A 14,597-nucleotide genomic window follows, 5' to 3' on the forward strand; every position below is an offset into this window, starting at 1 on the left:
TAATGTACTGCCTTGACTGTGATAGTCACTCTTGAGGGGAGGGAATCACTGTAACTATACAACCCAAAATTCATGATCATTATTATTGGTTATTTTCAGGCCAGTAATAGTGACCGATGTTGTACCAAATTGGCCAGCAAGTAGCTGGACCAAGGATTTCTTCTTAGAAAGATACGGAGATGAAAGAATCCTGCTACAAGCTGTTGAGGTAGCTTTTCTTCATCTAAGAATTTCATCTGTGCCTATCATCTAAGGTTATTTTAAAGCATATCTATTGGCACATTATTGCATATAGCAAAAGTAGAACTTCCTTTTTATTTCCTGCAAAGGAATTACATGGTATAATCTATTCATGAATACATGCTTTTTCAGTCTGTTTCTCCACAATAGATTCTTCTAAAAAATACATTACCTGATCATAATACCTTAGGAGAACTACTTTTAGATGATAGATTTTTAAGATAGAAACTGGCAGTGTATACTTGGATATTCATCCCAGGGCATGGATAATAACAATTGAGAGAACAGTTTCATTCATACGCGACATTTGTGGCAACTGTCCTAATTTCATGAACTGAGATGTGAAGCAAATTCATTGGTTTGAAGTAACTTCCAATATGTGGAACAAAAAAACCCACACTATCCAGGATGAAAGTCTTTGCTGATATATCATCCTTTCCATCTGTTAGGGGTAAGAAGAGGCATGATTTCATTATGATGCGTGAAGACTCAGCCTTACAGGCCTGGAATGAGAATTTTCGGTCCATTTCCATTTTTGTTCTGTCCTCTTCATTCCTCTGCAACACCTGCCTGATCTGCAGTTCTGGCATCAGGTGATCATTGACTTAGATAGAATCTACTTTTGATTGCTTCCATAATCTGACAGAGTTACTTACATTTTGGGCTGCTTACATCATCAATTGCAAGTTCCAAACATCTATGGATGCCTTTTCATGCCGACACCTTTCCTTCAGTTGTAGCCAGTGATTCTACAAACCCCATGCACCAATTTTCCATTTAGATACCCGGCAATTGATATATAACATCCTGACCATGGGCTCAGTGTTTGATCTAAATTCTATCTATGTCAATCTTTCAATACGTGGAACACAGCTCACCATGCCCCACCCAATATCTCACCAGAAATGCATGGAAAACTGTTTAAAGAATGGCCCACTTCTTAAAGACAGAGGTGCAACATATTTTGGCCATGGCTGTAACAGCAGCTATGAACTGATGGAACTAGATGCAATGCTCTCTACTCCACCTTTCTTAAAGATCATAATAGGGCCAAGCTTCGCTTGTAACCTTAATCGTCAAGTCTCCTCTTTGATGATCAGGTTGATGAAATTCACAAACAAATGATGGAAGTATGCCTTCTTTCCCTCACTCACATCCTCATCTACAGTGGAGAGATTTGCAAGGCAATCAACAAAAATTACAGGGACATCCCTAGAGCACAGGCCACTGGGAAACAGTACTTTCAAATTTACAACCATTGAAAATCAATTCTCCCGAACTAAAGTAAGCAAGAGTCAAAGGGAGGGCAATCATTTTGCCAGTGTTTCTCATCACGAGACTCTCCCTATCTAAGATGACATCACCTTCATGCTCTCTATATCACAAATACAGATAAGAGGAAGGCTAAAATGTTTCACTCTTGAATATGGAAGATTTGTCATGATGACATAAGGATCGGACAAGTGGTTGTACGGAGTACTCTGTCACGTTCAGTGCACCTCCTCCTTTGCCCAGGGTTCCATCAGCTACAAACAGTGCACTCTTCACTTAGTCATCAACCTAAGCTTACTTAATCAACTCTTTTATGCTCTTCTGGTTCACGGTGGAATTCAACAATAGGTTCTAAATGCTGTCAATATGAACTCAATAGTGTGGACTTGCAAGATTTCATGTCCCCATTCACATCGTTTTCAGGAAGTTCCTGTGATTCATCTACACAAGCTACAGGCTGTAAAACAGCAGGTGAGTTATATCTTAGAGCAAGACATATATCTTCACTTGTTACTCTCCTTCTTATTCTCAGTCTGTTTGTCAGCAAGGACATCTCCAAACTCGTACCATTTCAAGATACGATAGTGTATGTCTCCCTCAGGAATGAGCATTGAATTAATACCATGGTGGATTCCTTGCCTATGTGAACATTCCACCCACTAGAGAATTCCTTTGCCTGATGGTTTTGCTCGATTTGGCAGCAGACATCTTAGTCCTAGACCTCCTTGAGCTCCCATTACAATGGTCCTTTGGTCCAAATGAAGGCCAAAACCTTTGACCAGTGGACCAACTTTCACAATCTGCACAATATGAGGTTCCATCTCTAAGGTACAGAAACCTCACTGAACTCAAGTTGGGGATATCTCTGCAAGTACAACCTCAGGCAATTATGACCTGTTTATATGTGCACAGATAGGGCTGGGAGAGGGATAAGACTCCGGTCATTAGAGGATGCCAGTGGAGTGTGTCCCCCTCAAGATGATTGTTTACATATCAACATTCTCAAGATGAAAACCCTTCCATAAAGTTTTTCTTTGGTCACTAGAGAACCTACATGGGAATGAAGTTTTCATTCTGTTTGACAACTCTACAGTGGTGACTTATTTCAAACAGCAAGGCATAACCTAGTCCCCAGACTTTGGTATTATTGTTTGGGATTTTCTAATGTGGAGTCCTCAACAGCAAATCCATGTCCAAGTTTGAAATCCTAAACCAGGTAATGTATTGGTGGAAATGTTCTTCCACAAGAACCAACTAATAGAAATGGAATGGTCTCATCTTTCCTAGGTTTTCACCCAATAGGTGCCTGAAAGTATTCATCACTAATAGTGGTCCTATAGGTGACAAGGTGGAATCCCAAAATCCAAGCCTTAGTCTCACCAGTCTCGGATCCAAAGGCTTGGATAGTTGATGCTCTTTCTGTAGATTGGAATGGCCAGATGTATACACTTAATAATATACTCAACACCTCAGTTTCCAATGGTGATACAGGAAGCAAAATAGTCATAGTGTCACCTCATCCTGGTTATTCCACTCAAATGGGAAATCTTGGATTAATGACCTCATGAGTCTCACAACAGAATCTCCAGGAAATTGAGATATTCTGTCATCTGCTCAAGCAACTATGATGGCAGGTGTTTCATCCCAGTCCAGAGTTCCAGAACCTGTATGTCATGAACCTTGCATCAAGGGAGATCATGTTTCTTCTTACCTCTCAGAGAGGGAAAGGATGATATATCAGCAGACAGTGTTTATCTTGGATATCTTTCATCATGAAAGGCTGAACTCAGTCTGGTGGAACCTATAGCTGTGGTGCAAAAGATTATCTTCCTAGGTTGTTTGACAGCTTCATAGGGACATGGCTTCATGACTTGTGCTGGATTTGCAGGAGGGAAATAATCAGATCAGATTTGGTAGGTAAGCTTATATCATCAAAAGCTTGGATGAGTTTTATTTATGAGCAGCATGTACTCATATTAATGAAGTGATCTTACTTCTGATTGTCTGAGCTTGTGAAGTGTACAGAGACCAGAATCTGATCATACTTTGATAAGATCTACTAAGCTTGTGTTATCGATATTTTGGATGTATTCACTTATGAGTGACATCCATATATTTTAAGGTGGTGGTCTTGCATCAGATAGTTAATGAACACTCCAGAGATCATATTTCTGAACTGAATTTGACATTATACATGCATGTAAGTTTGTATCATTGAGAACTCTGGCGTGTCATGTCATGAGCAACATCCAAATATAACACTGAGGTTATCTGATTGGTTGAACACGTGAATGCTCAGGAGGCCATATTTATGAACAAATTTGGGGGCCCCGAGTGGCCAAGTGGTCTAAAGTGCTCTCCATTATGGATCACTGCCATCTCACCTCTGTCTGCATGGGTTCGCGACTAGGATTCGGCCAATGTGGGTATGTGAGAAAGCTTGCCGGTGGCTTCTCATTCGTCGGTGGTTCTTTCGGGGGATTTCCCGGGTTGTTCCTCCACCATTAATACTGGCCACCATGCATAGCCTATCATGTGCTGAAAAATGGCGTTAAACCCCACAACAACAACAACAACAATGAACAAATTTGGATCATGCTTTTATGTAAGCTTATATCATCATGATCTAACATGAGTTGAATTGTCATCAATATAAACACATATCGATTGGCTGATATTGTTTTTTAATGGCTGAGCTTGTTACACTCTTGTTATTTATGATCAGTTTTTTACAATTGGTATGTTACATTATTGTTCATAGTACTTGTGGCATTTCAAGAGAATCAGTTTTAGTGATTTCATATTAAAACTATATAATATGCATAGTACGTACCGTACATTGTTACTATATCTATTTTCCAGTCTTTCTTGTGTAGAAAACAAGGTAAATAACATATGGTTAAGATTATTTACAACTACATGCTTGGCATAAGAATTAAACATAAAAAATAATTTCAAAATACAAGAAGCATACAGGAATGGATGATCATTACAATGAGTTTCCCTCTAAGTCCTTAATGAAAACAGTGCCAGTCGTACTTCCATTATGACTGCCATAATGACTCACTTAAACATTTTGTTTTCACAACTCTCCCTGGATGGATCATGATAATTATGACATAGGGTTTTCACCAAAGGAATTCTAATGATGTTGACTTTGTCCTAAATGAAAATGGAGTTCAGCTGATATCCAATATGTATACCAAAGCAGTTATTTTATATATATTCACATCACTGCAGAATATTAGAGATAATTTAATCACTCACTGGTTAATAGGAAAAAAAATGTCTTATTTTGAATTCTTGATAGATTATATGAAACTAATTACTTGAATTAATTATAATTTTTGACAGGGCAGACTGGTTGATGGAGTGGGCCATATCCGTACCTTTAGGGAATTTTTCAGGCACTTACAGAGAGGAGGCAGTCAGAATGCCTGGACATATATGGAGGATGAAATGTTCTCACAAGCACACCCAGAGATTAAGAAGGATGTGGAACCAAATGTAAGCAAGAAATGTTATCCAATTCTTTCTTACATATGTTGTAACTTAAAAGTAAATTAAATAAACATTCCATAGTTTTACAAATATTTATGGACCATCCATTTAGTACATACACAAAAATCTGCCAAAGCATGACCCCTCCCCCTCCCTGTACACATGCATACTCCCCCCAAGTACATACACTTGACGCCTCCCAATTCTATAGAACGGCATATATTTAATCCACACAGAAACAATCAAGGATTAATAATATTAACGTGTTTAATAAAACAGATAGTCCATCAATGTTGAATATCTGGCTGCATCAAAGAAATAAGCTGCATAACTTTAAAAAGTCGAACAGGTTATGTATTAGACAAATTATTATTGTGGTCCCCCGTTTCCTTTGCATACGTACATTATCAGTACAACCCGCCTCCCATATGCAAGTGTATGCATTTGGGTTAACCTCCCTCCATGCATAGTTACTAAATGTACGACCCCTTATTACATACATTAAAATTTGTCATTTTTGTATCACTTGTTAAAAGTGGCACAGTATTTTAAATACATGTGATAGCATTGAAAATGTCAAAATGTTGCATGAACTACAAAATGGTAAATTTAGTCAATGTTTAGTGGCTGTTTAAATAAATTTCTTTACATTTGCTAAACACTTGTATTAAAATATATTTGTTGCATCTTTGACATGAAGTTGTTTCAGGAATGTGTGGACTTCCATTTTCATGAAATATGACCAAACAAGTGTGCATTTCCTTTTATCTTTTCCATCAAGTTCTTCCAGGTTCTGTCATTATAAGCCATTTTTTTTGGCCCTAACTTGTTAATGATTTCAATAACTATTCTCTTGTCCAGGAAAGATAATCTACTGGTACTGCAAGTCTAAGGTAATTGAAAGGCAAAATTTCAAAGTACAGTATCCAACATGTCAAAGTATCCAAGCCAAAAAAGGAGCTATTCAAAAATAGCTTTCAATTTTCAGGTGCACTTGTTTGGAACAGCATTCCGCATGATATTAAATCAGCTCCATGCATCTCTTCCTTCCACAATAGGTGTTTTAGATGGATGAAAGCATAAAAAATGGTGTACTTATTAAGTACATGCTACATTCTACCTCGTGTGCTTCATTCTCATTTCTGCAGCAATGTAGCGTTTATGTGATAAGTTGTTTATATACCATGTATTTGCTTGTGTGTGTGTGTGTGTGTGCATGTGTGTGTGTGTGTGAACACAGTATTATGAGATTGTATCTTATATGTACATAATAGAGGGTCTCAAGGCTGATTATTTTCTCATTTGTAACTAACTGAGTCACCCACTGAAAATAAAGTTATTATTATTATTAAAACATCTGCAATGAATAACATTTTATGAAATTTGAATAGAAAGCATCCTACAGACTCAAATGAGCAATATCAGGTCTGCATGGAACTCTTATTAAGTAATAATGTCCAAGAACTAAAAATGCACCTCCCCCTCCATAACTGCTAGTTCAGTGTTATTCCATCTCACCCAGTCTTCAGATTCATCAGTAATTAGATTTGTACAGTTTGCATGGACTTAAGTTCTGCACTCACCCAGCCTTCTAAATCACTAAACTATTATTAATTGCATAAATGTATACATTGTTTGCATGGCTGCAAGTTTTGAACTACTCACTCATTGTTCTAACCCATTCGGCCATAAATAATTAATAATTAATAATTTATTCACTGTTGGCATGGCCTGAAGTTTGGCTTTCACCCAGCCTTATAATCTACTGTGTCATCCATAATTACATGAATTTATAATGTTTGCATGGCCTCAGCTTCTGCACTTACAAAGCCTTCTAATCTACTCAGGTGATCATAATTACATAAATTTATATAATATTTACACGATCTCAGCTTCTGCACTCACACAGTCTTCTAATCTACTCAGGTGATCATAATTACATAAATTTATATAATATTTACACGACCTCAGCTTCTGCACTCACAGTCTTCTAAGCAACTCAGGCAGTTATAATTACATACATTTATACAATGTGTGCATGGCCTCAGGTTTTGCATCCACACAGCCTCTAATACACTCTGCTCTCAGTAATTACACATATTTATACACTGTTTGCATGAATCAGGTCCTGAAGAGTCTTTATTCTTGTCAACAAACATGACTGAATTATGTTATTTAAATTCACTCCAGCCATACATGGAGGAGAATTTTTTCAAATTTTTCCTTGATGGAATTCGACCCTGGGACTGCATGATTTTGTGGGGGTCTCCCTATTCCCGCTCCACACTACACATGGACCCCTACAACTGGACAGCTATTAGTGGAGTCATATATGGCAAAAAGCATTGGAAGGTAAAGAATAACAAATTATTTTTATATCAGAAACTACGTAAAGAATCAGAGATTGTCTGTTTTCGACTACAGTGTAATGCATACTTAAATTAAAGTCTATCGTTTATACCTGTATATAAAAGACAAACAATTAACCCATAATTTTGTTCTTTATTGACAGATGTCAGTTATACAGAGGTTAATTAAGTCTTGGTGTTCATTGCACTTATTTTAGCAAGAAACTTAATACAAACTCAACACCCAATATACTTGAACTAGATCTATATCTTTGAAATTTTGCAGGTTAAGTGTGGGACCCATGTCAAAAATTCAGGTCCTAGATTTACATTATTGAAATTTAGCAGGTTAACACATTAACCCCTGGAGCTATTTGTCATTTTCATCTGAAAGTTGAGTAGGAAACACATTTTGAAAGCTATTTGTGAATAGGCTCGAAAACACCAAATCCCCAGTCATCTTTCAATAACATACTGTCTAGTTGTGTTAGAAACATCATTTTTCATTGGCTATTTGACTTGTGCATGAGCAGAAGGGTAAAAGCTGGAGTTTGTTTTTCTCTTGTTTTGTATGGAGACCACTCTTTATTCCAAATGCCCATCTTATCCTACTTTTTGCAAAGGCTTATCTGTCTGTTTGCAGTTCATACCAGTTTGCCTTAGATCTGAGACCAAAAAGTCTAAAATCCGGACACAATCGGATTCCGATCACTGGTGAATTTTGGGTAGAAAAAAGTCGGGTCCAAAAATATTTGTAGTGCAGCTAGATATTCCAGATTATTTGGTATCATTGTAGAGCTATATCTGTCTACCTTTCTATAATGCCACTCACTTTAGTGTATCTTGCATGACCATGACGTTACAGAGCTCGGCAGTAAGCTACTACCTCCTGCCTCGTTAAGTCATTGCTAGGGGTTAATGTGTTAAGTGTGGGACCCATGTCAAAAATTCAGGTACTAGATCTGTATTATTGAAATTTAGCAGGTTAAGTGTGGGACCCATGTTAAAAATTAAGGTACTAGATCTGTATCTTTTAAATTTAGTAGGTTAAGTGTGGGACCAATGTCAAAATTCAAGTACTAGATTTATATGTTTGAAATTTAGCAGGTTAAGTGTGGGACCCATGTCAAAAATTCAGGTACTAGATCTATATCTTTGATATTTAGCAGGTTAAGTGTGGGACCCATGTCAAAAATTCAGGTACTAGATCTATATCTTTGATATTTAGCAGGTTAAGTGTGGGACCCATGTTAAAAATTAAGGTACTAGATCTATATCTTTGAAATTTAGCAGGTTAAGTGTGGGACCCATGTTAAAAATTAAGGTACTAGATCTATATCTTTGAAATTTAGCAGGTTAAGTGTGGGACCCATGTCAAAATTCAAGTACTAGATCTATATGTTCGAAATTTAGCAGGTTAAGTGTGGGACCCATGGTAAAAATTCAGATCTATATTATTGAAATTTAGCAGGTTAAGTGTGGGACCCATGGTAAAAATTCAGATCTATATTATTGAAATTTAGCAGGTTAAGTGTGGGACCCATGGTAAAAATTCAGATCTATATTATTGAAATTTAGCAGGTTAAGTGTGGGACCCATGGTAAAAATTTCTGGACTAGATCTGTATTATTGAAATTTAGCAGGTTAAGAATGGGATCCATGTTAAGAATTAGTAGACTGTATCTGTGTTATTGAAATTTTAGCAAGTCAGGAGTGGGACCCATGCTTAAAATTCATGGACTAGAACTATATTATTGAAATTTAGCAGATCTTGAGATTGACCCATGTTAAGAATTCCTGGACTAGATCGATATTATTAAAATTTTGCAGGTCAAGAGTGGGACCCATGTTAAGAAAGTCATCAAAGTTGTACAGTTCTGACTTTGATCTAAATTAAGTTAAAGAGTCAACTGACAGTTGTTGTTTGCTTAGATGAGTGATTGCACAGATCCAGTTTACATTTAATAAGTAATCATGCGAAAACTGCACATAAGTAATTTACTGTGAGCTTAACAAAATCTGTAACATTCATTAATATTAACAGAGCTCAATCTGATCATGTAAGTGCTTGACTTTTAGATCAAATGGAGTAATCAAGCACTTAATTACTTTTTTTAGTTGAGCAGTGAGATGCATTCATTGATTATCTAGCTGTTTTAAAGCATTTTACAAACTGCACATGGCAAGGTTGTACAGTGGTATACATACAGTATTTGGTATTCAGTGGTAATATCTCTGCTGTTACATGCAGTTCTAACACATATGATGTAATGCCATTGTCATATAACAGGATCTCTGCCACAATGCTGAGTATGATGGTGAAAGCTTGACATTTTATCGTTATTTATTAAAAGTTATTTATCACATACACTTTTGTTGGAACATACTGCAGGGTGTGGTTTTATAGATATTGCTTTCATAAAAAACTGTGTACCATTTATATTGAAAATTCCTCTTTATAAAATTCTGGATAGGGCATTCTTGTTGGTGTCATAAAGCCCCCTTATAAAATTCTGTATAGGGCATTTTATTTGTGGGAAAATCCTCTCTAACAAAATTCTGAAGGTTGTATCCCAGGCCTGTTGGTGTGAAAATTCTTGAGTAAATTACTGGCTCATTTTCGTATTCAGAAGTTTAGAGAATATTGAGCCAGGTGCCCCATGCATGGAATCTACACTAATAGACAGTTTAGAGAATGTATGGCCTGGTGCCCTATACATAGTCTTATACTAAAAGAGAGTTTTGTGAATATTAGCCCTGGCACCTTATACATAAAGTCTACATGACAGCTTCATGGTAGGAAGATATGTTATCTCTGTTCAGCAATATCTGCATATATTGATGATTTTTGTTTTTAATTGTATGAAAAATGTTTTATTAATTTTAACATTCTCTTCTCATTTCAAGAACGTAAACATTGAAACTTGAGGACAAATTTTCATTCATTGTGAATACAATGTGTAAGATCTGTTTTAAGTTTAAATTTACAATTATTTTCCACATTTTATTATGTTATTGGACTATTATGTCATTTGTGCCAAAAAATAATATTGACCTTAGTTGAAATGAATATGAAGTTATATGAACCAGTATCGAAGGTCAATACGGTATGTTTACTGGTTCATAAAACTTCAAAGTCATCTCAACAAAGGTTCATAATTGTTTTAATACCTGATTCAATGAAAAGTATTTTCAGTAAAGTGAAAATCCCATTTTATTGGCAAGATGTCATGATGGTAATTTCAAGAATAATCACATACCACGTGACATTATATCAGCCATCAAATGAGCATCTCTTTTAGGAATCACATTACAAAATATTTTTTCTTCTATTGCAAGCTTTACCCTCCAGGTCAGGATGAGTATCTATATATAGAGCCAAAAGTTAAATGTGGCTTTCCTTTAGAGTGCTATAAATATAATAGGTATATCGATTTTTTAATATATTTCTAAATTATTGTTCACAAATGAGAACAGACTGACCTCCCTTCATACCAACACACTTTTGTCTCATTGCCCACATTTGATTTGGAGACAATTCACAAAATGTGTTTAAAATTTTGTCTAAAATAACTTACAGGGGGTATGAACACAATTTTATAGACCTGTTAAGCCCAACTGTAGTGAAAATGAAACTTTGTGACATTTAATTGATCTTGTTTGAAGTGAAGATTGCCTGTAATAAGAGATTATATTGGCATGAAAAATATCTATTGTCACATCAGTGAATAAATATAATACATTGATAGTTTTTTTAAAAAGCATCAAAATACGATAAATATTGGTGTTAATTGTGTATATATATTAAATAAAAATGAAAATTAAATCCAAGTTTTTAGCGTTTTGAAAATTTAGCAGCAGATTAAAATTGAATAACAAAGGGAAGTAACTTGTTCTCATTCTTTAAAACAAATCAGTACATTTTTATTTTGCAAAAAGATCTGCATGTTGTGTGTTATAGCAATAGTGGTTTAATATCTTGAATTCGGTTTAGCTTATCATTGTCAGCATATGCTTTGCTCATTTCATTTAGTTTTAGCACTTTAATTGGACATTATGTTGTTGCTTTAAAGCAAGTAATTTGGTAAATGATATTTTTCAAGTAATTTGTGGCTCAGACGATAATAAAAAAAAGAGATGTGGATCGCCTAATTTTTCATCATTCTCTCTTTGTTGCTCTATATTTGTTTGGAAAAATTTCCCATGTTGATTTGATACATGAAGTTTAGCTCACTGGCCAATGAAAAGTTTATATGTTGTGCCTGCATTTGTCATCCATCCATCTTCTGCTTGTCTTACAGTAGCAATTGTTTGTTATTGCTGCTCCCACTAAAATACTTGGAGGAAACTAATGAATGTGAAGTCTAGTTGGTCTTAAATATAAATGGTGCTGATATCCAGTATTGGTATGACAGTTCCATCTGAACAGTTGGTCATATTACCATTTGGTTTTGACTAAGAGACGTTTTATGACATATAGATGGTTCTAATGAAATTGTTGCCAGTTTGGCATACAATATAACTACACCAATATGGTCATCTTGAAAATCTTGTTATCACTAATTCTCCAGCATGTATGATCAATATAGCTTGGTGCTTTTACTCAGTGTCTTCTTGTGTCACATGGATGGTCTGAAATTAAAATGTTACCAGTCTGACATTAAATAAGGCTTTAGTGGTGGTAGCCATCTTGAAAATCCAGTTATAGTGACTCCTCCTGAATGAATGGACATATTCATACAGGTGTTTTTTACTGAATGACTGTGTATGACCTGTAGACAGTAAGTGATAAAATTGGTGTCAGTTTGCCATCCAATACATCCATCATGTAGCCCTGTTGAAAATTTCATTGCTACTTTTCAAGAATGGATGGTCAGATCAACTTTGTGTTTTCACTAAAAGACTTCTTATGACATTTTAATGGTCTAAAATGAAAATGGTTCCCATCTGATGCTCAGCATCACCCAGTATGGCAATTATGATGGTACAACATCAATGCCTACCTCATCACAGCAATAGAGTACCTCTATGACAAGGCTGCCAGGGGACTGGTTCAGAACAACAGTCAGAGTCAGACGAGGCTGTCTGCTCTCTCCCACACTATTCAGTATCTTTCTGGAGAGAATCATGGCTGACGCGCTTGAAAAGCATGAAGGGACAGTCAGCATTGGAGGCAGAACAGTCACCAACTTTGCCAATGACGTTGATGGACTAGCAGAAAATGAGCAAGAATTAGCTGGCTTAGTAGAGAGCCTCAACAAAAACCTCTGCAGCCTATGGCATGGAAATCAGTGCAGAAAACACCATAATGATGACCACAACACCAAGGTCATCAGCACTGACATTATGGTCCAAAGTACAAAGCTAGAAACAGTCCACAGCTTCAAGTATTTGGGGGCAAGGGTAACAGATGAAGGATCAAAGCCTGAAGTACTTACTAGGATTGCACAGCAATGCTGACAAAACTGAAGCCCATCTGAAATGACAAGAACACTGCACTCAGTTCAAAGGTCAGACTGATGCACTCACTGGTGATCTCCATATTTCTCTATGCCTGTGAATCATAGACCATCACAGCTGACTTAGAGAAAAGGTAACAGGCCACAGAGATGAAATGTTTCCAAAAGATCCTGGGTTTCACATACAAAGACTGTCTCACCAGTGAAGAAATACGGCAAAGGATCAAACAAGACATCAGGCCTGGTGAAGATCTCATGATCACAGTGGGAAAAAAACGGAAACTGCAGTGGTATGGGCATGTCTCACGATCATCAGGACTTGCTAAGACAATCCTGCAAGGCACTATACAAGGAAGAAGAAAGAGGCAGGCAGAGAAAGAGGTGGGAAGAAAACATTTGAGAGTGGACAGGCTTGACATTGAGTGACTCACTGAGAAAGATGGAAAATCGAGAGGAATGGAGGAAGCTGGTTGTTCGGTCTTGTGCAGTGCCCCTGTGGTCTACCAGACTACGGGAATGATGATGACATAGTCTTTAACATTATATTTTTAAATTATGAAATTTGTCTAATTAGGGACTCACTCAACCAAATAGGTGGATACCAATATTTTGCCAGTTGTTTTTATATCCAACTGTCCATTTGTCAATTTTTCATTCATCTATCCATCTGTCAACAATTGGTTTCCACACGATAACTTTACCAAAGAATTGTTGCATTTTAGCCAGATTTTGTGTGGCTTACATTGCAGAGACCTGAAAAGAATATGATTTCCAACCTTTTGTTATTGTCCCTGATTATCTGACCTCCAGACTTTCATTTTGGAATTTGAATGAGTTTGATTTCCAGCACTCTACAACTTCATTGAGCAGAGTTATAGCCCCTGATATTTTGTTGTTCTTCTTCTTCTTCTTATGATTCTGTGGCCACAAACTAAGTAACGGAAAGAAGCAAAACAAACAAGTTTTTAAAAACTTAAGAATTAATTTAATTATCAAAGTCATAAATGAAAATCTGAGAGGAACTTAGAGTATTATGATGAGAATCCAGAATAATCTTGACAAAGTTCTATGAAAGTCCTAAAGGAATGAAAAGTTCTATATAAATTTCAAAACCAGAAATGTACTGGTCCACCTAGGATCATGATGCTGTCATCCAGAACTCCTTTGAATAATTCACAACAGTTCCAGAAAAATATTAAAATCCAAATAATGAGCACTTTCTATTTCCACTAAACAGTCCAAACAAATGATTTTTCTCTCATATAATATCTAAGTACAACATAAAACGTGTCTGCATACCCACAACAGGAACACAAGAAATGAGGATGACTCCAAAATTGGAATGAATCTAATTGCTCAGTTCTCTCCTTATATACACCTACTATTATGACTCTTATTTCACAATTTACCCCACAATACTTGTCACACTATTCATTTTGCATCGAACTCACCTATTCATGTGTCATAGCCCAACTAATCGGATCTTACTGAATTCTTCTAGAAATGTTGAAACCCTATCATCCAATGTGAAATTAATCCAAAGATGCCATTAAGTCTTATTATTAAGATTATTATTAATAATTATCAATACATACATAGGCATCTATTTATAGATCCTATGTAATCTTATGCTCCTAACAGACTCAGATCATTTAGGCAAAACTAATAATATTCTGTCCAGTTACAACCATGAATACAAAATTGTAAAAATCAGATAAAACCATGTACCAGGTGTCACAAAAAATACAGATATACATAACATTCTAACCTCTTTTTC

The 14,597-nt window shown here is 36.1% G+C and overlaps 1 protein-coding gene across 6 annotated transcripts in view; it reads left to right on the top strand.

The window, feature by feature from the left end:
• The window catches only part of LOC149781912 (uncharacterized), a 69,124-nt gene that overhangs the window by 21,835 nt on the left and 32,692 nt on the right, over positions 1 to 14,597 (top strand). For all 6 annotated transcript variants that reach the window (XM_089936116.1, XM_089936119.1, XM_089936115.1 and 3 more), the window contains 4 exons: positions 100 to 208; positions 4,867 to 5,019; positions 7,204 to 7,365; positions 10,701 to 10,786. In XM_089936116.1, coding sequence (XP_089792242.1) covers positions 100 to 208; positions 4,867 to 5,019; positions 7,204 to 7,365; positions 10,701 to 10,786 — 510 coding nt within the window. The remainder of the gene's footprint in view (positions 1 to 99; positions 209 to 4,866; positions 5,020 to 7,203; positions 7,366 to 10,700; positions 10,787 to 14,597) is intronic.

Source organism: Sinohyriopsis cumingii, chromosome 15, assembly GCF_028554795.1.
Source record: "Sinohyriopsis cumingii isolate HCF-2022 chromosome 15, ASM2855479v2, whole genome shotgun sequence".
NCBI classification, from domain to species: domain Eukaryota; kingdom Metazoa; phylum Mollusca; class Bivalvia; order Unionida; family Unionidae; genus Sinohyriopsis; species Sinohyriopsis cumingii.